Source organism: Mus caroli, unplaced genomic scaffold, assembly GCF_978045245.1.
Source record: "Mus caroli unplaced genomic scaffold, Mus_caroli_1 scaffold_6, whole genome shotgun sequence".
In the NCBI taxonomy this organism is placed as follows: domain Eukaryota; kingdom Metazoa; phylum Chordata; class Mammalia; order Rodentia; family Muridae; genus Mus; species Mus caroli.
The window spans coordinates 109239617-109264900 of record NW_028227261.1 but is presented as its reverse complement, the minus strand read 5'-3'; the positions used below and the strand labels follow the sequence as shown (position 1 = coordinate 109264900).

General features: G+C 52.6%; 1 protein-coding gene across 1 annotated transcript in view; it reads right to left on the bottom strand.

Moving 5' to 3' along the window:
- Shb (SH2 domain containing adaptor protein B) overlaps positions 1-25284 on the bottom strand; it is a 109399-nt gene that overhangs the window by 4945 nt on the left and 79170 nt on the right. Inside the window, exons 4-5 of the mRNA XM_021161323.2 lie at positions 19883-20054; positions 17015-17134 (exon numbers count right to left, since the gene is read on the bottom strand). Of these exons, the coding sequence (XP_021016982.1) occupies positions 17015-17134; positions 19883-20054 (292 nt within the window). The remainder of the gene's footprint in view (positions 1-17014; positions 17135-19882; positions 20055-25284) is intronic.

Genomic DNA, 25284 nt, shown 5'->3' with positions numbered 1-25284 from the left:
TGACTCCTCCCCAGCTGTAAGCTCTCAAGGGTAGGGAAGCTGGAGAGTGAGCCCAGACCAGCTCTTGTGGGGAGGAGGGACCTCTGAGAGGAACCATCCTGCAGGCTGGGTATAAAGCCATGTCTTTCCAACCATGAGATTTTCTCCCCCTTCCTTGGAGTTCAGAATTCATGTGTGGGATCCCTGGGCTAGCCACTGCTCTTTGCATGGGCTCACATGCATGAACCACAAATATAAGATCAGTGTATACCCTGGTCTTCCTAAAAGGTTAAGCCTCAGTCAGGGTGCTCTTATGCTGGGTTCCCAGGGGCTGCATTTCTTCTTGTTAGGCCATTTTAAAACATGTGATTCTGACCACGGAACCCAGATTCAGGGGCAGATTAGTAAAGGAACAAAAAGAATAAGGCTATGCATTTTAAATGAACTCAACAACCAAGGGAGGTGGAGGGCACACAACAGAGCAAGAACAGTTTCAAGGCTGAGAGGACAGGCTCTATGGTCAGCATGCAGGACACACAGGGACATTTGTGCTAACTGGATAGAGAGCCATCCTGCCTCTGAAAGCAGTCTATGACTCAGATCTCTGCCCCCCTCTCAGCTCTCCAGCAAGGGCTTGCTATGTGGCCCAGGCTGGCTTTGAACTCATGATCCTCCCTGCCTCTCAAAGTGCTTGGATCCTATGGGGGTGTCTTAGTCAGGGTTTCTATTCCTGCACAAACATCATGACCAAGAAGCAAGCTGGGGAGGAAAGGGTTTATTCGGCTTACACTTCCATGCTGCTGTTCATCACCAAAGGAAGTCAGGACTGGAACTCAGACAGGTCAGGGAGCAGGAGCTGATACAGAGGCCATGGAGGGATGTTCTTTACTGGCTTGCCTCCCCTGGCTTGCTCAGCCTACTCTCTTATAGAACCCAAGACTACCAGCCCAGGGATGGTCCCACCCACAAGGGGCCTTTCCCCCTTGATCACTAATTGAGAAAATGCCTTACAGTTGGATCTCATGGAGGCATTTCCTCAACTGAAGCTCCTTTCTTTGTGATAACTCCAGCTGTGTCAAGTTGACACAAAAATAGCCAGTACAGGGGGCAAACCCAAATATTCCCAGCTACTCTGACTTTTAGGAGCATCTCACTAGGACTGCATCCTTTTAGGGAAACCTGGGGACCAGGTGCTCCAGCAGTATCACCAGTATGGCGGCCCTGTAGGGCTCTGTATGCCCTCACAGCAACCTCCCTAGACAGTTCAAGCTACCTGCCCAAGGGACACTGAAGGAGGGCATCATCTCTCCTGTGACACCTTAGACTAACGCGGCCTCTGTGACAAGATAATCCGACAGCACTCAGTAGATGAGGCCTCAGGGTTTGGGAGGAGGAGGAGGAGGGAACAGCCTGATCACCTGAGATGCCTGGGAAGATCGTGACTGTTCTCTTGACTCATGATAAACGTAGGAGACTGGCAGTACACACAGATGCTCGCTGCACGGATGGGAAAAGCGAGTGTCGAAGCGAGGGAGAAGCAATTTGCTGGGTCACAGGGCAAGGACCCTGAGCTTCCCAAGTGCCGTGGACAGAACAGCAATCTTCACTGTAGACTGTGCTCTCCAAGTACGTAGCCAGGGACCCTAAGGGCCCCTTCTAGCAGAGATGTCCTAAGAGTCCAAAGAGGTGGGTGGACAGAACAGGTTGACGGAGCCACAGGGTGAACACCTGCACCCCACCACCTCCAAGGATAAGCTAAAGCCTGCCCATGTGGTTAACAATGTCTAAATGTAAGCCCTGCTGAGCCAAACAGCTTGATTCATAGCCAAATCATTACACTTTCAGCATGCACCAGCAGGGACCAGGCTTACGGAGCGCCTAGTCTTCCTCAGGCTCTGAGTGACAGCCCAGGGCGAGGCCTTCTGTGAATCACGATGCATCAACACAGTGCCATCCTCACGGAGACAGACAGGCCGGGGGACACAGAGTAAAAGGCTAGCTCTCACAGACCAAGAGGAAGAAGGGCAAGATGAGACCACGAAAGGTGGTTTTCTCAGGGACAGAACTTGTATGAAGTGCTATCCTAGAAGCTATTAAAGTCAAGACTCGGGCAGGAGCAAGCCTCTCACTGGCTGAGACATCCACACAGTTGTAATACGTCTTCGTGATGTCTTCCCCTCGGCTCAATGTTTCCATGCATCCTGATTCAAGGGTGAACATGAAACCTGCAGGAGAACCGGTAGTGGTGGTGGTGGTGGTGGTGGTGGTGGTGGTGGCGGCGGCGGCGGCGGCGGCGGCAGCTATGACTGTCCAAGTGCTGACCCAAGTCACAGATGTTGGCTCAGTCTCTGATCCTGCTGATGCCACAAGACAGCCTCCCTCTGTCCCTGGGCTTCAAGGTCCCCTCTGCAAAAGTATAGATCCTTCCACTGGTACAACTTCAATTTTTTTCAAATCTTATTTTTAATGATGGTTCTTAAACACTTTAACCTCCCTTGTAGCCCACTATCTACTAGAGGTAGTGGGAAAGAAAGGGTAGGGTGGGGGTGGGGGGAGTAGACCTGCGTAGAAAGGTTCTTTGGAGCAACCCCCCCTCTATGCTATCTGGAAATCAGCAGTACACAGGTTTGCAGGCAGCGGCAGCTCGATCCACTCGCAAACACCTCAGGGATACACCAGCAGTCCAGTTCAGTAGAGCTGGGTTAGCAACAGCGGTGACACAACCTAGCAGAGACAGCCAGTTCTTAGCCTCAGCTCGAGCAGCAGGAGGGACCAACAGGAACACCAGGAGAAGTTCTCAGCTGTGCCTTTCTCAGGGAGGTGAAGATCAGTGAAGATTTGATAGTCACAAGCACTGCACAGCTAGCTGTACCAGCAAGCCAAGCTCTGTCTCTGTCACTCCACGGAGTCCTATTTCTATCCTCCACACATCACGTGTCCTCTGCGTGCCTTGCCTCAGCACGTGCATCCAATCAGCCCCGAGTCCTTGGAAGCTGCAACAAACTGCAGCACACCACCAGAAGTTTTTGGGTGCATTTCTATGTTGTTCCAACAAATGCAGCTCAACTATGCAATGTGAGGTGGATCAATACATGTGTTTCGTTAGCAAAGAATCTTTTATCTTATGTCTTTTCATGTGCTTTCTTTAGCAGAACGTCCTCTTTGCTGTGTCTGCTTCAGCAGAACCTTCGAGTCTGCCTTTCACACCTTTGTCTACTTTAACAAAATGTCCCTTCATGTGCTTGTCCCAGCAAAACACCATCTAACCTATTCTTCAAAGAAGCCTCAAGTTTCCACTTCACACGGATGCTCTCAGGCTAGAGAGAGACGCCACTGCACGGGATGGGCAAAGAATGGGGACACCTCTATCGAGTACCATCTACATGACTCACTGGGCTTGGAGAGACAGACAAATAGGACAGACAGAATCCATCCAGTCCAAAAGGACAGGTCTCTCCCAGCCTACGATGTCCTTAGGAGATTGAGGTTCTTGACTGGCCGTCGCCCTACCTTCCCTGAGAAGGATCTGGCAATGTCTGGAGAGTCCAGGGCTTAGCATCTACTGAGAAGCCAAGGACGATTCTAAGTGGACGGCAACACACAAAACAATGCCTCAGTCCAGATGTTGATAGTGTCAGGGCAAAGCCACACTCCGTAGTCACCAGTACAGGGATCATACCTAGCTGCCTTCCCGGATACTTTCAGGCTAAACAAATGTGACTGTCTGGCTAAGGCAAGGCCATCTGGCTCCTTGGTAAAGGCTCAAGACACGACAGAGGACTTGCCAAACAGCTTGCTTCCCAAGGCTTCTAGGTCACTGTCAAGAACCAATCCCGGCACCTATCTCTATTTCCATAGCCAAATTTAAGGGACTCTATTTCACAGGAGAGGGCACATTCCTGGGTTTGGGACCTACATAGGTGGGAGACAAGAATAGACACAGTCCAGGCCCTAGGCCAGCTAGCCCTGGGTCTGAGACCCATGCTGCCCCTCTGAGGGCATAACACCCTTTACGTTCACTCTCACCTGAGTCAGGGGGTTCTCTCTACCTGTTGTAAAGGCTGTCCTGAGCTCTTGAGGTCTGAGCTGGCAATAAAGGGCAGGCAGGCTCTCTTCTGGTGCAAATGCAGGGCCAAGGGCTGGGCCCCCAATATGGGTCTCACTTCCCCTGCTGGGCAGAAACTGCCACCCAACTGCTGTCCGTCTGGTCTGTCTGCTGGCTCCAGTCACTATGGGCCCAGAACCAGCATGTACCCCCAAGCCTGTCGGGTCTGTTGTTCATAGACAACTTGGCAACCTCAAACCCATGATGGCCAAATTGCCCTCTGGCTACAGGCTCCCTAGTTAGGCTGGGTGCCGGCCCCAGCTCTGTTGCTGAGTATCACCGGGCAGAGCAGTGTGTGGACTGGCCTGAGAAACACTTGTCCACATCAAGTCCTGTTCCACGACACTGGGAAAGCACACGGTTTCTATCTGTCTGGCAGCGCAAACCTGTAACTGGAGCTGTTTGGTAGGCTGAAACAAGAGCCTGTTTGAAAATAAAAAGTAAACAGAAGGGTATTTTTCAGGGATGGAGCATCTGCCTAGCATGCTTGAGGCCCGAAGTTCAGTGGGCACACCTTATACTGCAAAACAAAAACTCCCACCATGGTGTGAGGGACCCATGAGAGCAGGAGCAGGGAAAGCAGGGAGTCCTGGGAAATCATGGAATCTCAACATCTGGGAGCTTGAGGCTCCCTGGGTTGGCCTTAAACTGAGGCCCATCAGTGGTAAAGACCTATGACTTATGACCTAGTCCTATGAGACCCAAGTAAGTAGCGGGACGGTAAGGAGAGGAAGCAGCCACTTTCCCACACTGTCTGGAGGCTGGGTTAGGTTGGACTCAACAGCCCTCACCACAACCAGGAGATGTTTTTCTCCTCTCTGGAAGTCCAAAAGCACATGGTGGACTGTCAAAAGATCAGACACATGAATGACAGTGATTCCCAGTAGAAAAAAAAAATCCCAGCTGTCTTCAGGAACCAGGTGGCAGTCCCTTTGAGCCCTGGCCGGCTTTGTCCTCCCAAGCCTCAGTTTCCCAATCTATACAATGGGACAGGAGACCAGATGACTACAGAGGTCCTACACATGCAAATTTAGAAGCCCACGTATGATCAAACATACACGTAGAAATGGCTCACAGGTGCCCACAGGCCCAGGGCTGTTTCTTAGGGTGGGTCCCTGAAGACACTTCCTAGGCTTGCAGCTCCCTCGACCTCCTTAGAGCCAGAAATTGCCTTCAGTACGTTTCTCAGGGAACTCTGAGCCACTCAGGCTCCATACCCACCTTCCTAGTTCCATCTGAGGAAGAAAATGCCTTTGAGACACACAAGCTTTCAGTGTGAGCGCTGCATGCACGCTCCTGATGCTTGCCTGCAGCGTTGGGAAGCACAGTCCCCAGCCGAATGCCCTGCCTTCCATTGCTCTACACTGCAGTCTATCCCCTCTCAATATTCCTATTACACCTAGCTGGGCAGCTCCAGGGTCTGGTTCTAGCAGGCCTTGGGCATTCTACCTGCCCTGGGAAGGAAACACAGGCGGCGACTCCTGTCCAGCCGTCCTTACAGGGAACAATGGCCTCCCCTCTCACAGTTGTCACTCTATGTTTAAGACGCCTGCCTGGTGTCCCTGGTGGGTTTGCCTAGCTAGGCCACTGCTCCTGACATCTGCACATAAACTCCACCATTAATGGTGGGTGACTGCTGACCTCCTGAGGGCACCTCTCTCCTCCCCCTCCTCTCAATCTCAAATGACAGGATTCTAGCCCCCACGACCATTAGGTGCAGAAAGTTCTCACTTCTCAACCCAAACCAAAGGACACATGTTCAAGACTGCTAACAAGCAAAAGCCACAGCTTAGCTCACACTCAAAAGATTGACAAACTATTCCAGAAGGATACGGTCACTTCAAGTTATCTTGGCTTTGGAGTGCAAAATCGCTCCTGTTGGACATTCATTCTGGCAGTTGTCTGACAGCCTCTTTCCACAAGGTAGAGAATTTCCTCAAAATTAAATCTCTAGCTCTCTGCTCCCTAATGGAATTGATTTCTGCCTTGATACACAACAAAGCCTCCATTTTATTATTTGGCCAGGGTTTGGCCACATTAATTATGTTTTTTTTTTTTTCCCCCCCGGCATGGCTGTAAGTAATTAGTTTCAGTTGCTCACCATCAGAACTGCCTGGCTGCCTGTTAGAACTGCCATTCCCACAAAGAGTCAGCCCTGGATGGTGTTTTGGATTTGGAACCATTCAGGACAGAAAAGATTACCTCCACAGGCCGAAAAATGGGAACTCAGAAGGGGTATGCTGCTCTGTGGGGGCAGAACACGCTAGAAGCCCAGATCACAGTCGAGGTCTGAGTGTCAGTCAGAACTCATGCGCCATCCAGCTTGTGATCACGGTCGCTGGCACCATTCCACCTCCCTCAGAGGACACTGTTCACAGCCTGCTCGAGTTGGTTCCCAACACCAGTGACCAGGTACTGCACAAGATTCCAAGGTACACGGCGGGCGCATCACCTCATGGAAGGTTATATCTAGTACACTGCTTGCTTTTTGGCCAGCCAAGATGTGGTGACTGTGCAAAGGATGCAGGGCTACGAGTGCTGGCGGCCCGCACGGCTGCAGGTGAATAACCCCGACTCTCCTGAGCCGCTGATCTTGAAAGCCAAAGTGGGGGTGATCCAGGGAACTGCTCCCACTGGGCAGGAACGCCAACTTTCCTGTTTTTTCCTTTCAAATCTGTTATGGTTTCATTCTGAAATTTGTCTCTCCCACAGGCGCGTGTTTTGAACACTTGCTCCCCAGCTGTGTTGGGATGCTATGAAAACCTTGTATGTTTGGGGGGTGGAGTGGGGAGAAGGCTGAGCTGGAGAGGGAGGTCACTGGGAGTCAGTCTTTGAAGACTGCACCCACCTTGGTTCTACCTGGCTCTGTTTCCTAACCCTCAATGATGTGAGCAGCCTCTACACTCCCCTGCCATCACACATGAGGTGCTCTGCTCTCTGCCGGGGACTGAAACCACAGAGACAAAATAAGCCATCTGTCACTAGAGTTGTTTCTGACACTGGGGTCACAGTGACAGGAAGGCTAACACAAACTCTATATCCCATAAGGCCCTGTCCACATGCCATCACCTGGAGGAAGCCCCCTAACGCCCCACCAGAATCCTTCTCTTCTGCTTGCTTGTTTGCACCCCCTACCCTAAGCATCTGGGCTGAGAACGTGGCATGAACCCCACACTTGGAGACCATCAGCCACATGTGGATTTTCAAAAGGAAACTTTCAAAAGGGGTGGGGAAAAAGATACTCTATTTAAAGCATTGTTAATAAATCAGCTTTGCCAAACCCAACTCACTCCGACAGTCCTCCTGGGTGAAGTAATCTTAGAGATAAATGGGGGAAAGCCCAAGCCTGATTAAAAGTGGCAAGGGCTTTCTTGGGGTTGCAGGTGTGGCAGGGAGGTCTGGCTGCTAGAGGGAGGGGCTACCTGGACATGAGCAGGTTTGAGGGGAAGTGACAGGATGTGCATGCATGCCTGGGACCCCCACCTCACTCACAGCCACACAAAGCCAAATGGAGCTTTTACAGCTTTGAGCTATGGCAGCAAAGACAAGGGCTGTAAAACCTGCCGCATGATTTTTATAAATCTGCCTCAAATACCAAGAACATTTATGAGGAAAACAAGAGAAGGAAACACAGTGCTGGTGAGGCTCAGAAGGGTTATAACCTTGCAGACTATGGAGGTGGGACAAGACGATGACAGGCTGCTGGCAGAGTCTCTGTGTCACCTCCTGACTCTGCTCTAGCTGACAGGGGCCTAGGGAACAGTTAAACCCTGTCTATAACCTGGGGTCTTACTGTATGCAACGGTGGCTCTGGGCTCCACCAGATGCTTCAGTTATGGCTGATGGGGATTTGTTGTGGGAGCTCTGAACTGTTTACATGGTCTAACTTCCCCCATGCACCCCTGGCTGAAGCCAGCACTCAGGCTGCCATGACCCCCCTGTATCTCTGAAGCATCTCCATGTCACAGATAAGCACAATTCCATAAAGTTCCCATGCCCTTATGCAAAGGTGGGAGGCCACCGGGTGGGGATGCCTGATCGTCTGGCTCCAAGGCTCCTCTTTCTCATGCAGGCACATTCTGCAGCTGTCCTCATGGCTTCTCGACCTATAACATCCCAGGGGATGTCCCTGAAGGCCCCGAACAACCATTTCCTGGATGGCTCTGGCAAAATTTCATTAAATACATTATGTTAACAAACTGGTATGAGGGTGATTAGAAAGAAATGTTCTGGTTTGGAGAGATCAGCCAGCCTCCAAAGGGAAGTGCCCAGGCCATGGAATCTTCCTGGTGACGAATGGGCAGTTGGAATGCCTCCCCTGGTGGCTGAGCCGCACAGGCAGATGAAGCAGGCTGATAGGAGATAATTAAAAGCCTGCTGGAAATGTAATCAGGGTGGGTCAGATGCTGGAGAGGACTTGGGAGGAACAAAGGGAGGCTGGAGCAGGCTGGGAGGAGACAACCATCACCTCCTAGCACAAATCTTGCGGACAGACAGACGGGCAGTGCGAGGCAGAATCGGTGTAGCACACACTGCCTTGGGGTCTGCATGATTGGAGGGAAGCAGGGAGCCCTGTGTCTGTATGTGTGGGGGGAGCATTTTCAAAGCCAACTGTACCGGATCCCCTAGCTGCTCAGAAACTTGGCCACAGCCCTCAACTTTACCCTTCCTTCCCCTTACTGTTTGTCACCCATCCACCACCTGTCCTTGTCCTTCCCTGAGCTGGTGCAGCTGCCTCCCTCCTGACCTAGCATATATCCACGGGCAGAAGCCCATCTAAAGAGCTATGCAGGCACTCCATCCCTGTGAGCTGCCTTGAGCGTCTGTCTGCTACCAGACACCGCCAGTTTCCAAGACACACCTCCACATTTAGTTGAAGTGAATCTCTCTCTCTGTGTGTGTGTGTGTGTGTGTGTGTGTGTGTGTGTGAAGAACAGAGACCAGGGTCAGGCAGAATGCCTCGCCTGCCCCTGGTTACACAGCCTAGCAGAGCAGGTTCCTAGCTAAGCTTGGCTTCCCCCACTGTAAAGGGGGAAGGAGGGTTGCATTTCCCCAATGGTACTGAGACTGGACTCAGAGAAGGAAGCAGAACCCTACCCCACCCCATCCTACCCCAGCCATGGGTTAAGAGCCGGACAGAGGAGCCCTGTTTTCAGGCCCCACCTTAGGTCCCAGACCCTTTATGTTTTCAGGCTTTGACATGTTACAACTGCCTGGAAAAGCTGCCAGAGGATGCCTGACCTGGGTCCTGCCAGGAACATCTGGAGCAGTCCTAGTGGTAAGGAAGGGGGGGTCTTCTGCTCAGATGGACCCCGAAGGGCAGAAAGAATGTCAGGATGCATTAAAATCTGAGCTTCACTCACAGCTGTGGCATCACATGACCTCTGCTAGCTGCAAGAATGAAAGCTTTCTGGTGGCACTGTCACTGAGGGAGAGCTACACTTTAGGTGCCCACCCCCTTTCTAGTGTTCCCCTTGTCCCACCTCATGGTGGGATTTCAGTAGTCCCGAGCTATTCAGCTGGACACGTCCCACCTGCTTTGCTGGGGAATGCAACCTGAGGTCTTTCTGAATCCTTTCCCAAAGGGAGAGCCAGGACTGTTACGTCCATCTACCCAAGGGTCGTGCAGGATGTGAAACCACTGTTCTGAACCTGCCTGCACCTTTTCTACCTACCACATCACCCAATTGTTGACGCACAGGCTCTGGGGTCTGGAAGGTGGCTGGCTGCAGGTCGAGGGCAGTGGCAGGCAAAGGTCTGCTGGCTGGCAGGCACATTTCCCGCATCCTTCCATTCTGGAGGACGTCTGCACACTTCCGACTCAGCATTCTCCCCCAAACCCCTGTGGATGGGCGCTAGGGTCCCTCTGCCTAAAGCCGCCCTTCTTAATTACTTGCTTCCTTTAACCTTCCAGAGGGAGAAAACACACAGCACACTAATTGAGCAGAACCTTATCTTTTCCTTTAGCGGTCCTGAAAGGTCAGGGATCCTTTGTGTATTGAGAGCCACATTGTCTACCTTGGCCCAAGCTCACCTGTCTCAAATGCTGACTGAGGTTTGGATGAGGGTGGGGAATGACTTCCTGTCTCTCGGCCTTGTTTTCATCTACAGGGTCTCTTTCTGTTGTATACATCCCAAGATACCTGCTCATGGGATCTTCAGTGTTCCAGCCCAGCATGCTGCGTGAGGGACCAGAATGCGATTCTGAGGAAGGAACCTAGGATTCCCAAAGCATAGGATGAGGCGGGCAGGGGAGTAGGAGAGGAAGCAGGAGAGGAAGCAGGGCAGTGAGGAGGCCAGAGCCTCCCGAGACAGTTATCACTACAACCACAGAGAAGCACAGGCCAGAGGGGTCAAATGATGTCTCCAAGCTGGCACAATCCAAAAGAGGGCGGCCTGAGTTGGACCCTAGGTCTGTGAGACTCAAGTTCTCAGTTATGGGGGTGCGGGGTTTGCTCTGGTTACAGCCACATAAACCTTTTTTACGGTTTACCTATTTTTATGTGATGGCTGGTTTGTGTGCATGCCCACCTGTAGGCCATGTGCGTGTTTGGTGTCCAGAGAGGTCAAAAGAAAGCGTTAGACCCACTGGGACTGGAGTTACAGAAGATTATATAAGCTGCAACATGGATACTCGGAATTGAATTCTTAACCACTGAGCCTTCTCTCCAGCCTCCACACACCTATGCCTCCACTGTGATAGAGCATGGATACGGGCAGAGTCCGCTTTCCCTATGATCTACAACATGCAATACACAGCAGGACTCTGGCTCAGGTATACATGATGAGACACTTTTATTCACTGTCTCTTCATTAAAATGCCCACGAGACATGTCACAGATGAGAGAAAACAGAAGCTCAGGCAGTCTGCTGTAGGTACCTGGGGAGCTGGGGCAAGATTCCTGAGCCAGGCAGGACCAGAGCTAGAACACCTGGCCTGCACCATGTATGCAGGATGACACTTCCTCCCCGCTCTCCTACTGAGGCTTCTGCCTGCTGCCCCTCATGCCTTTCCACCCTCAACTGTTCTAATCCTCATTAGGACAGTTTCTTTCCCTCCCCAGACAGGGCTATTGCTGCTGTTTCCTGCACACAGTCTTCCAGCTTACACCCAGCTTAGCAGCTCACAAGACCACAAGGCATACAGAAACAAAGCCCAAGGTCCTTTGATCAGAGCTGGGTAGTGTGGGGTCCCCAGACAAGTAGTGTTCGGGCTGGACACTGCACACAAACTGCCTTCCTTAGAAGGTTTGCCCTTACTCGGGCTCATCATACTCTCCGAGATGTGTTGGGGCCAGAGAGCCGGAGAGCCGGGGTGAAGTTACTCTAGGGGACCCTGAAGGGAGCTCAACAGCCCTGAGGAGCCCTGCTCTGACCTGGAGGGGGGAGCCTCAGTCAGAGCAGTAGAACTTCTGGAGCCTCCCCACGTACTTACTTGGTTTTGTTTTAGGGGCCAGGGGACAGAGCCTGGGCTTTGTACAAACTAGGTAGGCCCTCCCTATACCACTGGAGCCCCGGCAACTGGAACTCTGCTGTCGACTCCACAGAAGGCAGTGAAATCTGTGCTCCTCACTGCTGGATGCAGGGCTCTGTTTCTCCTCACCGGCCCCCTCCCTTCCCTGCAAACATTTATTATTTCTTGCTCCTGGCTGTCAGCAGCAACAAACTAAGATTAATCACTCGCCCGCCTGGCTGGTCCCAGACATGCCTACTGTTTGAAAACTCTCTCCTTTACCGTACAAATCAATGAGGGGAGAGAAGAAAAAAAATACCCCTAACTAAAATATATCTCCTAAGCTCTTCCTGGCCCAGGCCCGCCTACCTCCCCACAGCCCGGGGGGACTTACTGGTTGGTACTGGGCATCTAGCAGCTGACACACCCTACTGCTCCAGGCAATGCAAATGGAAGTCCCTAAGCAACTGGAGGCCTTTCTTCATACACTGCCCACCCCACACTTGCAGGATGCAGCGGGTCCTCCTATCCCCAGATCCAAAGAAAGCCGCTGTGGTCCACTGTAGGGACACAAAGCTGGAAGCAAGTGTAATGACCAAACCTCAGATCTTAGTATCATTTGTTTGCAGTGTGGGACTTGAACCTTGACCTTCATGTCTGCCACCCAGCACCGTGCTCCCCACCCCCAGTCTTAAGGACACTGATGTGGATGACATGAGCTCTGGTGGGGGGTGGGGGGGTGTGCTGCTTTCAGGGTAGCTCTGAAAGGCTCTGCAAGAACAGGGTGGAACAGAGCTCAGCTTATGTCCTGAATGCCTACCGTGTGCCAGCGCTACAGTGGGCCTCACCCTCCCAGCCTACTTCTTACCCATAGGCCTCCTGTTAAGGGAGGCCCAGGGGAGACAACCACTTGCCTGGCACCAGATGGCTGATGAAAGATTTGGAACCAGAATTCCACCCAAGGAGCCTCTGATTTGACCTTTAACCTCAGGGTGTTCTCATGCTACTTCTGAACCTTTCGCAGCAGGCCCCTTGCCAGCGCAGACTCAGATGACACGGGTGGCATGTGGGACACGGGAGGCCTTTTCCTCTGGCAACACTCATGTCTCTAGTTCACTGATGACTCCAGAATGAGACTCAGAGATTATCACTATGCCCACCTGTTGTGTCTGGCCAGTAGGGGAGGGGAGGCTACACCCACCCTGCAGGGACTCCTCAATCCTCTGAGATAAAGTCCCATCCTTTAGCCAGGTGACCTGGGACGTGCCATGTCTGGGTCCAGCTCACTGTGGATTTGTTCTTCGGAGTGTGCTTTGACCGGTTCTTCCTTTAGTACCTACCTTTAAGGCCTACCTACTGTCCTTCAAATCCCCCTCTGGTCCCTTACCTCAGGTGCAGCCCAGGGCATTTTTCAACCTGTAAGCTTTAACACCCAGGTGTCTTCTCTTCCTTGCCAGGCTGTGAGGTCCTGCAGGGATGGAGCTCAAGAAGTAGTGTCCCAAACAGGACAAAGCATGAGGGAGGCGTCTAATGCTCAGGCGGAGTTGGGGGCGTGATGGGAACCGGCCAATCCCTGGGAGTAGGCAATCCATCTCTGGGGACTTGAAAACCAAAAGCTTATCTTGGGAGGGCTCTAAGGGGTCGCTTGTCCTAGTGCAGTGGGAAGAGGTGGGGCTGAGTCCTTGTCAGCCAGCTTCCTGCTAAGGCTTCAGAAGTGTGACTGTGTGTGTAATCCATCCCAGGCCCCACAGAAATGGTCCCCACTCCTGCCCCCAGTAGGACTCACACCATCCCCAGAAGCAAACTTTGCTGTCGTTTAAGTCCCCTTTCCCCTATCTTCTCCAGATTCTTTTGCAGAACCTCGCAGAGCCCTGACAGTCAGAAGTGCCTGAAGAGTCCTATGCCGGAGGCTGCTCCTGACCCCCGTCCCTTTCCCCAGGTCCGACTGCCTTTCCAGGGAATCAGGGGGCGTCAGCTTTTGGCATTTTCTCACCGGTGCCAAAGGCTCAACCTTTGCTTGCCTGACTGGAGATATACCCTGCACACCCAGGACCACTAAGAGGTAGGCGTGAGGCCGGCTAGTCCACGTGCCATGCTGACAGTGGCAAGAGAGGCGTCTGCAGCAAGATACTGTGAGCGATAAAGGCACTTGCAGGCTCTCTGACTAGCATCAAGGGTAGGTGTCAACCATGGCAGGGGAGTGATGACACATGTGAATGTGACAGAGGATGCAGTATAGACACTGTCTTGGGTCACCAAGGGCACAGGGAGCTGGACGGGGTAGTGTGGCCAGACCAAGCAAGTCACTGCCTCCTAAGGTTACATCTACTGTGAGTCCCCGCTGGGGCTGCTTCCTCACTTAGGTAAATCTGTAACATCACTTCCACAGCTGACACCCTAAGCCCTCTAATCAAATATAAGGGAGAGGGAGTGTGTGTGTGTGTGTGTGTGTGTGTCCCCACACCATAGCTCTGCTGACAGATGAGAGGACAGAACTCCAAGTCAGTGGCCTTGTCACCACACCCCACATCTTTGCCTGGCTTTACCATCTACTGATGTCCTTGTTGCTCAGGGAACACTAGGTTCTCTTGAGAGTCATGTGCTGGGCTGGAGAGATGGCTCAGTGATCAAGAGCACTGTCTGCTCTTCTAAAGATTGTGAGTTCCATTCCCAGCAGCCACATGGTGGCTCACAACCATCTGTAAAGGGATCTGATGCCCTCTCCTGGTGTGTCTGGAGAGTCATGTGCTGCTTCTGCCTTGGTGACAGTGACCACCCTCTACAGGTCACGTCTGGGCATCCAAAGCCCTTTGTGCTGTCCTGCAAGCAGCAAGGCAGTCAGAACAAGAAGAGTGTGAGCTCCTTCAGCCAGACCTGGATGTCTGCCTTGGCTCGCTCTCTATAGAACCCAGTGCCAGGTACGGAGGGATCCCACAAAACTCTTCCAAGGGAAGGACTGAGCAGGTAGAGGGCCCTGTCTTGGGGCATAAATAGGCCTCCCCAAGCACATTCTACCCCATAGACTTGTCTCACAGAAGGACCCGAGGCCAACGTGAAAACGGCCAGAGACTGAGATGCAGCACAGCTGGAATTCTGATGTCAGTTTGCACCCTGTGTATGTGGGGCTGCCATTCCCCCGCCTGGCCACTGGCAGCAGGCCTGAGGGTGTGAGAAACCACACACTGCACACAGGCTGGCAAAGGTGGTGCTTTCCCAGGCAGCAGTACTCAGAGTGCCACAGCTGTTCTGGAAGGCACCTCTCCCCAGGTCTCCTTCCTTCCAGGAAAGGCTGCCTAGCTGAGCACAGATCATCATGGGTGGTATTCTAATGGCTCCGAACAAGCACAAATCCAACCCCTCAGCTCCAATTCCTTGTGCTAGGAGAGTGGTCCGTACACTGTAGTCCTGTGTGATTGGATCAGATAGGAAAGATACAACAAACCAGATCTCTGGCCGGGCACAGTGCTCTTGTCCAGCATGTGGATGCCACTGGCTGGGGAAGTAGCCAGCCAGCCAGGGACACATGCTGATGGACCCAGAAAAGGGAAGAGACTGGCTAAGTTAGGTTGTACAGTGAGCAGTGTGTGGAAGGGCAGGACAGCTTCTACAGTCTTGGACTACAAAATCTCATGATATGCCCCAGCTGGCCTACAGCCTGCTGCAGAGACCAGGTCGGCCTCAAACTCAAGAGACACACTTGCTTCTACCTCCCAGGTGTAGAGATTAAAAGGACTGTGCCTCATGCATGCCTGGCTAGAACAAAAGGTTTCTTAACCGGACTACAAGCGATCGTCAAGGTTGGGGCAGGAAACAGGGACAGGGTGGGAACTACATTAGGTCATGTGGGCAAGGATCTGACTGGACTGGATGCTTGTTGCTTAGGAACAGATTATCATCATCCCAGCGCACAGATAAAGACTGGGAGGCTCAGAGTTGTGAAAGCCACAAGCCAGGGAGGGAGGTGGACTCCTACTGGCTACCACAGCACCTAGACCACTTGAAAGGTAAGGCTATCACCATAAAAGCAGAACCAAGGTACTACCTCCCTAGGGACCCCAACCCAACGAATATGCAAGGCAGGGATAAAGGAGCCAAGCTTCTGGCCTCTGGCCTCTACCTGTGACTTGGTTTCAATGCATGACTTGGTTTCAAGGTAATGAGGAGACAAGGGGTGGAAACATGGCTGACCCTAGACTCACTGGGGTCAATTTAGCAACTGGCTGCAGACTCCTTCAGTCCTAGCACATTACAGGTTCTCAGTAAACAGTTTTCCACAGGCACAGCTGTGCTGAAGTTCCCATAGGTCCCAGCACCCAGGAGACTGCTTGGAGGCATTGCTCCATGTAACAAACCTGTAGGCGGTACCTGACAAGACCCTGCCCTGGTACACATAGCTTCTGTTCCTTTTGCTATTGAACGTCTAACCAGGTCTTTTGTAGTGACCTCACCATAGTCCCCAGATAATGGAGATTCTAGAGACAGTATGACCCATGAAGAGCTCAGAGAGAGATAAAGGGAGGAGGAACAAACGAGCACCCCCGGTGCCCTTGACTGGCAGCAGGCTGTCTGGGACTTGGGAGCAGGGGAAGGTTAGCCATGTGACAGGAAGTCCATCCTGCCAGCATGGGTGCAAGGTTCCCTGGAAGAAGTGCAGCCAAGCCTACTCTCGTTGTGAGCCGCTGGCAATGACGAAGACAAGGGGAGGCAAAGCAGAGGGCTCCACTCCTACCCAGTACGTGTGGACGTAGGACCTGGGTTCACACCCCATTGTATCACTAATTCTGCGCCCTTGGAGAATTCCTCTTTCCTTTGAGTCTCATATCTCCCATCTCCACAATGGATTCTGGAAAGTTCCTTGGATCCTATGTAGCAACAGCATTGAAAAATGGAACACTCCAGCAAGAGGGGAAAAGTCCAACCTCTTATTTCTACACCCGTTCATTTTAATAGCTCATGGGTCAGAAGGCCCTGAGCAGCTGCAGGGAAGCCACATCAGTGGGCGTCTTTCCAGTTCACAGCATTCCCTACCAAACTCTGAGGGGAATAGAAAAAGAAGGCCAGTCCAGAAGATAACCTGGGGAATAGGAAAGGGTTCTCACAAGCAGCGACACAGCACTAAGAAGGTCAGACAGACGGTCATCATCGCCTGCTCTCTGTGAGCCTCAGTTTCCCAGTCTATAGAGTGGGACAACACATTCTTCACCAAAGGACTGGTGTGAAGTGGATGCTGGGCAGGATGTGCTAAGAGCCACGCACCAGCCTGGGCTTCTGAGGATAAGGCTCTCCTCCTTGGAAAGCAGCGGTGGAAAGCACACCACTTCTCTGTGTTCCCAGAATGAGGCTAAATTAAAACCACGGCCTGAAATAATAACTGGTAGGAACAAGCTTCGTGGGGGAACTGAGTGTGGCCTTTCTGTGAAGACTCATGCAGGCATGCTGCACTGTGCCGGGGCAGGCAGAGGGGATACAGTACTCACTTCAGGGAGAGGGAGTAGTCATGTTTGCTGGTCTGGCTGTTCCGGACAAGGTAGCTGCACTCCTTACAGAGTCGCAGCAGGTTCTCAGCATCACTTCTGCTGATGGCCCCGTGATACCATCTGGGGAGAGAACAAGAGTGTAGTCAGAGAGGAGGGGGACAGGGCCCTCAGAGTGACCTCTGAGGAGCCTCGCTCGGTGCCCTCCTGGGGCAGCTGCTGGCTCCAGCCTCCTGTGAGGAGGTTCAACAGCTGCCCAGCCACAGTCTGCCACATGTCAGACCCTGATGGAAACCCCTGGGTCCCTTCCCACGGAAGGCTCACAATCTATGCAGTCCAGCACCAGATACTCTGTGCTCATCAAGTTGGCCCTGTGGTGACAGGTGCTGAGGGAGATGAAAGTGAAGCCAGGCCACACGGCTGGGACTATTTTAGGCATGGTGACTAGCAAAGCCTGTGGGGACAGGGATTTATCAGTGCAGAGCTAAGGAGGTGGGGAAAAGATGTGTGAAAAACAGCAGCTAGAAAGTCTAAGTATGTGAGAGTCATAGGCTGGAAAGCAAGAGAGATGGGGGAAAGGTGGGGGTGGGACAGAGGCAGGCAGCACGGCCCAGGGTCTCCTGAGCATTCATTCCTCTCAATGAAAGGGACTTCTAGACCATGCTGACAGAAAGCCTAACATGGGCGGGGCACAGGGCAGCTCTAATCCGAAACAGAGTGGCTGGAACCTGCTCCTGTTGAATGGTCCTGGCACTAGCTGGGCACATGAGAATCACAGCATCCCATTTCTGGGTACTACATGAGCCAGAGCGGACGGAGGAGGGACAGGTGGTACAGAGGGACAGGGTGGTACAGTCCCACTGGCCATGGGATGAGATGAAAACCATGTTTCTGTGGAAAGCTGGAGACAAAGTCTCAGTGGACAGCAAAGGCCTTCCCCGACAGGAGAAGAGAGTCAAAAAACTCCTTTGTATCTACGCTGGGCCCATGAAAGGACACTGCAGCAGAAGTGTTGTATGTAGGATGCCAGGTGTGTGTCTGTGTATGGGTGTAGGGACGCAGGGGCACAGACTCTATGACTGCCAGCCGCCTCTCTTTTTATGGTTACAGACACAGAACCATGGAGTGGGGATGCTTAGGCTGCCATAGTGAGAACATTGCCAGAGATGCCAGGGCCCAAGGCAGCCATGGGGGCAAACAGGTAAAGAAAAACAAAGTTGGCAATAACAGATCTGGGAGACCAGGCTCAGGAGGGGTGGCCTGAGTGACACACCCCCCACAAGATGACAAAAAGCGTTTTATTAAGAACACAGTTTCCAGCCAGTTGACACTGAATGGTCCTCAGGGAAGATAGGAAAGGGTCTCTAGGGAAGTGCTGCCCAATGTCTGCCCACCCTGAACACAGGGGCTGGAACAGAGATAGAGAAGGCCCTCCAGGGGCCTTGTTAAGGGTTGTCCCTGGTGGCACACAGGATAGGGCTACCAGGTCTTTTCCTGGCTACTTCAAGTTGAAAGAAAGGAAAGGCCTGGAGTGGAGTGGCAAAAAGAGGGGCAAAGGGCACTGGATCGGGAGCCCAGCCGGCAGCCTGCCTGTAGGGAATCTGGAGAGCACAGGCTATCTATCCTGGGTGGTCCTGGGGGCGGGGGTGGTGGTGGTGTTGGGCCCACTGTTGCTGAGTCTGAGCAGGGGTCACTCTGGGAGCATGCAGAGACAGCCAGCCAGGTCAGACTGCAGGGATCAGGGAGACTTAGTCACTGTCACTCCTCCATCCAGCAGCAACTGCTTTCTCCAGCCTTCGCTCACTGTACCCTTGATCTCACGGGGCTGACAGGAAGGGAAAGTCAGCAAAGAGCTACAGGAAGCCATTCCTGACAGCCCAGTGCTCCGTAGGAGTACAAGAGCCGTGAGGGGCCCTGACAGGCATGGGGAGAGGCACTTCTGCGGCATGAGTGGTCAGGGAAGCCCTGGAGAAGGACACTGCCTGAGAACCTGTAAGAACTGGTGAGAGCTGGTAAGAAGTCACCACACACAGAGGGAACGCTCCTGGTAACCGCACCAGCGTTTGCTATCGCTCTCCTTATGAAGACCTACTCTGTGCTAACATCAGCCATCTCTCATTTTATAAAGACCCACTCTGCACCAGGTACAGGCTCTGGCTGGGCATAAGAGAAGTCTAAGAGGAGGCAACAGCAGACAGACTAGGGTCTAGGGTGTGAGGCTGGGCCTCAGTGTCCCTGTCTGGGCAGCAAGGGAGCCCTTTTACTGTACATCACTTGCTAAGCAGATGATACACCTAGAGAAGCGCACTCTTGTCCAAGAACTGATGTGTTAAGAAACCAAGGGAGCTGAGGCTTCATCGGGGGTAATGGAGTCACAGGAGGTTTCTGAGCAGGACACAGACCTGGCTGAGCAGGGGGGAGCCAGCACCATGGTCAAGAGGAAAGGCAAGCAAAGGGCCAGGCCTGGCACAGCCTTGGAGGAGGGGTAGGACAGCAAGGGTGGGCTCAGACTGGAGAGAGACAGGGAAACCCGAATCAAGAGCGCAAGGCCTGAGCTGATGACCAGCCGGCACGTGTAGTACAGAAGCCACACAACAGCTAGAGAAGAAATCTAACTTACGATGAGGGCAGGTTTAGTTTAGACTTAGCAGCCAGGATGAAAGTGAGAGGTGAGCCAACACTTTGCAGTTTGTACAGCCAGCTACTGAGGGTCAGAGTGGCAGCCTGGTGTGAACAGACCAGGCCTGGCCAGGAGTCAGAAACCTGACCTCCCAAGAGAACCTCTGTTACGAGGGGCCAGTGACTAAGTTTGTTCTTACGAAAGAACGGGTGAGAGTGCAGCAGCTGGAGGAAGCATGTAAGTGAACTTACATCTGTTTCTCCAGTGGGATGGTGGGATCCACTCTCTCCCCCAGAATCCCACAGAACTCGGGGCTCCCGTGCTTGATGGGCTTGAAGCCTCCTCCCGGGGCACGGAGCTGGCGCCGTCGGTCCCGAGAAGGTGATGGGGAGGACTGCCGCTTCTCATTGCCGTTGAACTGGGCTGAGAACAGAGGAAAGGAGACACTGTCACCTGGAGCACCAGTCCCACCTGGGGCCTAGTCTCACCTGGGGCCCAGTCCCACCTGGAGCACCAGTCCCACCTGAGGCTCAGTCCCACCTGGGGCCCAGTTCCACCTGAGGCTCAGTCCCACCTGGGGCCCAGTTCCACCTGAGGCCCAGTCCCACCTGGAGCACCAGTCCCACCTGGAGCACCAGTCCCACCTGAGGCCCAGTCCCACCTGGAGCACCAGTCTCACCTGGGGCCCAGTTCCACCTGGAGCACCAGTCCCACCTGAGGCTCAGTCCCACCTGGGGCCCAGTTCCACCTGAGGCCCAGTCCCACCTGGAGCACCAGTCCCACTTGGGCAGCACACAGTGCAATTTTCTGCTTGGCACTTAACACCGTGCAGTAGCGAGAGGGGCTCCCAAAATGCTGATTTTGCTATGGCTTAAGTGTGTCCCCCAAAGTTCCTATGCTGGATGAGTCAATGTTGGGTAGCAGGACGGAGGGGAATTATTTATATTGTGGGCACCTCAAGAATGAATGCTAAATTCTCAAACTAGATCAGCTGCCATGAGCAAGAGGAATGTCCCTAGAGCCCCCAGTTTTTCTCTCCCATAGCTGCCAGGTAACTCTTTCTCTTCCTGTCTCAGGCCCTTCTTCCTTGGCAAGCCCTACTGAGCTCTGTGAGGGGCACACTGCTTCCTGAGTCTGCTCCTCTTTGTTTAGATACTGTGCATGGACAGACACAAGTGAACACACAGCACACTGTTGCATAGTGGGACAGGTCCTCCCATGTAGACCAGAGACTAAGACTGTAGAGCAGCAATTCTTAACCTATGACCCCTTTGGGGCAAGTGACTGTTTCATAGCTGTTGCCTAAGACCATCGGAAACACATGTTTATATTACTATTCATAAGAGTAGCAAAATTACAGTTATGAAGTACCAACAAAATCCTTTTATGGTTGGGGGTCACCACAGCATGAGGAACTGCACTGAGGGTTGCAGCATTAGGAAGTTTGGGGAACCCAAGCTCTGAAAATATGATGCGTGCGTGCATGTGTGTGTGTGTGTGTGCACGCGTGTGCTCATGCCCATGCCTTCGCACGTACCACGTGTGTGCAGACGCCTACAGAAGACAGAAGTGGGTGTTGGATCCACCAAAGCTGGAGTTACAGCTGTGAGCCACCCAGCATGGGTGTTAGAACCAAACTCCAGTCCTCTAGAAGAACAGCCAACCACTGAGCCACCTCCCCAGCCCTGGAACTCAAGCTCTCAGGGACAGACCGCTGTAACACCTGGCTGCCTGCTGAGGCTCAGGGCTTGGCCAGCTCCACTACCCTTCAGAAGCTGCCTCTTCAGGGTGCCTTCTCAGAACTCCCTCGGCCACCCAAGTCACCAGTCTCCTTGCCTGGTCCCATGGGCCACTGAAAATGGACCACAGCTTAGATACCACTTGTCCCACACCTACATAGTACCTGCAAGGTAACAAGCGCCCAACGCATGACTAAATGAAAAAGTAATGTGAGAAAAAAATTGGTTTTCCTATCAGATAAAACCTAAGAATGTCCTGGCAACACTGTAATTCCTTACTGAATTAATTGATACGTCCTCTGGCATGCTTAATACTGCAGCCATATATTTCAGGAAGAGCAGGTGGTGATGAATGACAAGCTTAATTAGGCAAATCATTTCACCTAAAACACAAATATACAAACTCCAAGTGCCACTATTCAACAACCGAGGGGGGGAGGGGGGAGGACTCTGAACAAAAGCTCCGAATACAACTGCTCCCATCCCTTCTAATTAAGTTTCTCTTTAATCTGCAATTTAAAATGGCAATTCTTTTAATTTAGTGATTTTCCTGCAAGAGATAAAGACACAATTTCTCAAAAGGATATCTGCATTCAGAGGAAAAGATGCTGCCCCCGTGAGTTGTTCGAAGAACAGAACGTAATGAGTCCCACTGATAGGCAATTAAAGAGCAAGTTGGGATACTGAGGGAGGGAGAACGTCTCCACTGTGTAGAACAGGGCAGGGAGGGAGCATCTACTTCCATTCCCAGGATGGAGACTAGCCCTGGTGGTGGCACAGCAGTGTCTTCAGGGTCAGCAAGTCTGCACCTTAGCTTGGCGCTAAATGTCTACCCAAGAGTTGAAGCCAGGGGACAGGGCTCACTTTCTCCTGGATTGTCTTGGAAGTTGTGGTCCCCCTCCCACCCCTGCCATATTAGAAACCTGATACTCCTATATACTGAAGTTTGGGCCCTTCTATAACAGAAGAGGTATCTAAGGTACCTGTACCTCGTGAGCGCTGAACTCCACAATACTCCTGCCATGTTTTACCTTTTAGGTATGGGGAAGCAAGGCAAGGTTGAGCCCAGGACTCTGGGACAGCAGGGTCAGGCTCACCCCAATTTGTCTCCTATTTTCATAAGCTGAGGTCTGAGTGGGGAGAAGCTGTGGTCTCCCTCACCTGGCCAGATGTTCCATCTGAATGGCGCTGCATATACAGGCCCCCCAGGGCTGGCATGAATGCGGCCCACAATTCCCTATGAGCTGGCCTCTCTCTATGGCTCTAGTCCTTGGTAGTGTGTCTGCTGCTCCAGGAGCCTTCCAGCGTTCTATGGAGCAGATCCCGGGAAGGTTTTCTTCCTGCCCTCTCCAGTCTCATCTGCTCAATTTACTCTATAGTCTACCCTAGAGAGGATGCTTACAAAATGCCACAGGCTGCTGCAGCTTGCATAAAGCCAATATGCTCCTACAGTGTAATTTCCTTTCTGGTCAGAGCAGGCCACAAACAGCAGCCTCTACAGCAAAACCCTTGACCGCTGCCCCAGCGGCCTGGGTTCAAAGGCAAAACCTCCTTTATAGTCCTCAGGAAGTTGGTGGCAGCTTGACCTCCTTCTTCACCTTATGCTCTACTCACTGAGGCTGGCTGGTTCCTGAATCCATCACCTGCTACCTGTGTTTGGGCCCAGCTCTGTCTCTGCCTAGCCTCTGGAATGTACCTCCTGGAGTAGCTTTGCCCTAGGCCCCCAGGTAGAATTCCTTTGCCTCCTCCAGCCCTAAAGTGCTTTGCCTACCATCCCAGCATCTGCCTGTGCTGGAAAGAATGCAGCAATTTCCACACAACCAGATGGTCTCAGCACAGTCCCTTTTGGCTGTGCATCTATCTGGCTCCAAGGAGTGGCCCCCAGACTGAAGCCTGGCCAGGGAGGAACAGCAGCTCTGCAGCCCAAGGTGACAGTTGGGGACACCTGAATGCCATCCTACTGCGTTATTACTCATCGTGACACCAGAATATTTTTAAACTTCGCCGAACTCAGAGGCCTCATCTGCTAATAACCACCTAAGTAGTGAAGAGCTGTAGAAATGGTTCAGGCGGGAGCTCCGTCTGTGGCAGACCCCCTCTCCACTGTCACAGTCATGAGTGGGGGATGTGCCTTTTCATATAGTCACCCAGATAAGGTAACCTGTATCAGAACTGACTTCAGAATCTCACGAAGTTTCAGCAGGACGGCCATCTGATTCTGCACTGATGTCCAGAACAAGACCTGGTGTACGTACGGGTGACAACCAAAACCTGCTGAATGAGTAAGGCTCTGCAGAGCTCTGCAGGGCTCTGCCTCCATTCACTCCTTGAGAAATGACACCCAAGCTGGACTTTCTCTGCCAGCTCTGTGCTGGGCTTCTAGGGGTTCAGGTCAGGTCTTCAGGCTTGGTGGCAGTGAACACCCTTACGAACCAAACCGTTTTGCCGGTCCCAATCAAGTTACTTTAGAATCCTCTTGGAAGTGGTTTTATTCATTCTTACAGTTTGTACTTCCCACAGGTGGGTGGACACTACAGAAGATCTGGGGAGCACATTTTCCTCTCATCTGTGAGATTGGTGCTGCTATATCCATGTTTTTACAAACCAGGTCTGTATGGCTGTAGAACTTGGCTCAGCTAATGATGCAGGCTGCCGTGCCAGGCTACTGGCTGGGTAGCCTTGGGCCTCCTCAAACCTAGGTTTCCCAGGAGGGGTGGGCACTGCCCTGGTAATCCTGCTTCTTCTTTCTGGCCAGCCTGCAGCCTCTGCTTATTTGTTGTCCCGCACAGGATCGAGCAGCCACTAGCAGAGGCGGTGAGGAGGAGGAGGAGGTAGTGTGCAGGGACTGACAGGGGACTCTAAGCTGCCACAGATCCCTTCAGCCCCTCAATGATAAACCAGGAGTGAGGACCAGCCCTCTCAGGAAACATTATGGGCTGCACGGGAGGGGCTGCGACAGTTATGGGTCTGTGGCTTGTTCACTGATGTCCTACTACTCTGAGAGAGACAGAGGGTGAGCCAACCTGTGCAGGCACCTTTCATGCAGGGCTCTGCATACAATGCCGGATGCCACCGAGAGTCAGGTGGGCATCAGGATGCTGAGGAGGGGAGACTGTACACTGGTTTTGGAGGTGGGGTGGACTACCTACCCCAAGGCAGTTAGCGCGTGTGCGTGACTAAAACTTCCCTTCTGCAGAGGCACACCCTCAGCTGCAGTGTTCCAAACCTGCATATACATGAAGCCACTGACCCTGAGAACCCACACCCCACAGATGCCAAGACGGAGTCCCACAGAGGAAAGGCCCCTCTACTCTCCAGTGCGCCCTCGGCCCTTCTTTTGCAAGGGCCTCACACAGGTTTGCAATTGCAGGATCAAGAAGAGGCCTCTAGGGTACTTCTGCTGTCTCACAGGATGTGTGAAGACAAGAAGAGTGGGGGCTGGTGACTCTGAAAGGCTCAAAGGCAGGCCTTGAGCCTCAATGGTTCCAGAACACCAATTACATGGCTACGCCTAGCCTGGGACGGTGAATACAGGATGGCAGAAGGTGTTCACCTCTGTCCTTTCATCTGTGACTATGCCCCCAGAGAAAACATGGACAGCAGAGCTGAGTGCTGACTGCAGAAGACCTATGAAGCACCGAGGGTTCCACACCTGAGAGTGGCCATCTTTTCCACCACAGCTTATTCCCTAGCTGAGAACTATAGAGCTAGAACCAGGGTCTCCTCAGGCAGAGTCAAGGTCAGCACAGATCTCCTTACAGGGCAACAGATATCAGAGCCCACAGCAGTAACAACAGCCACCACCTACCAGGCACCCACAGCCCCAACTTTAGTGCCTACCTTCATCCTGCAGGTGAGAAGACACAGACGTTTGTCACTGTCAGCAAATGGCAGCTTTGAATCCAGACCCATGG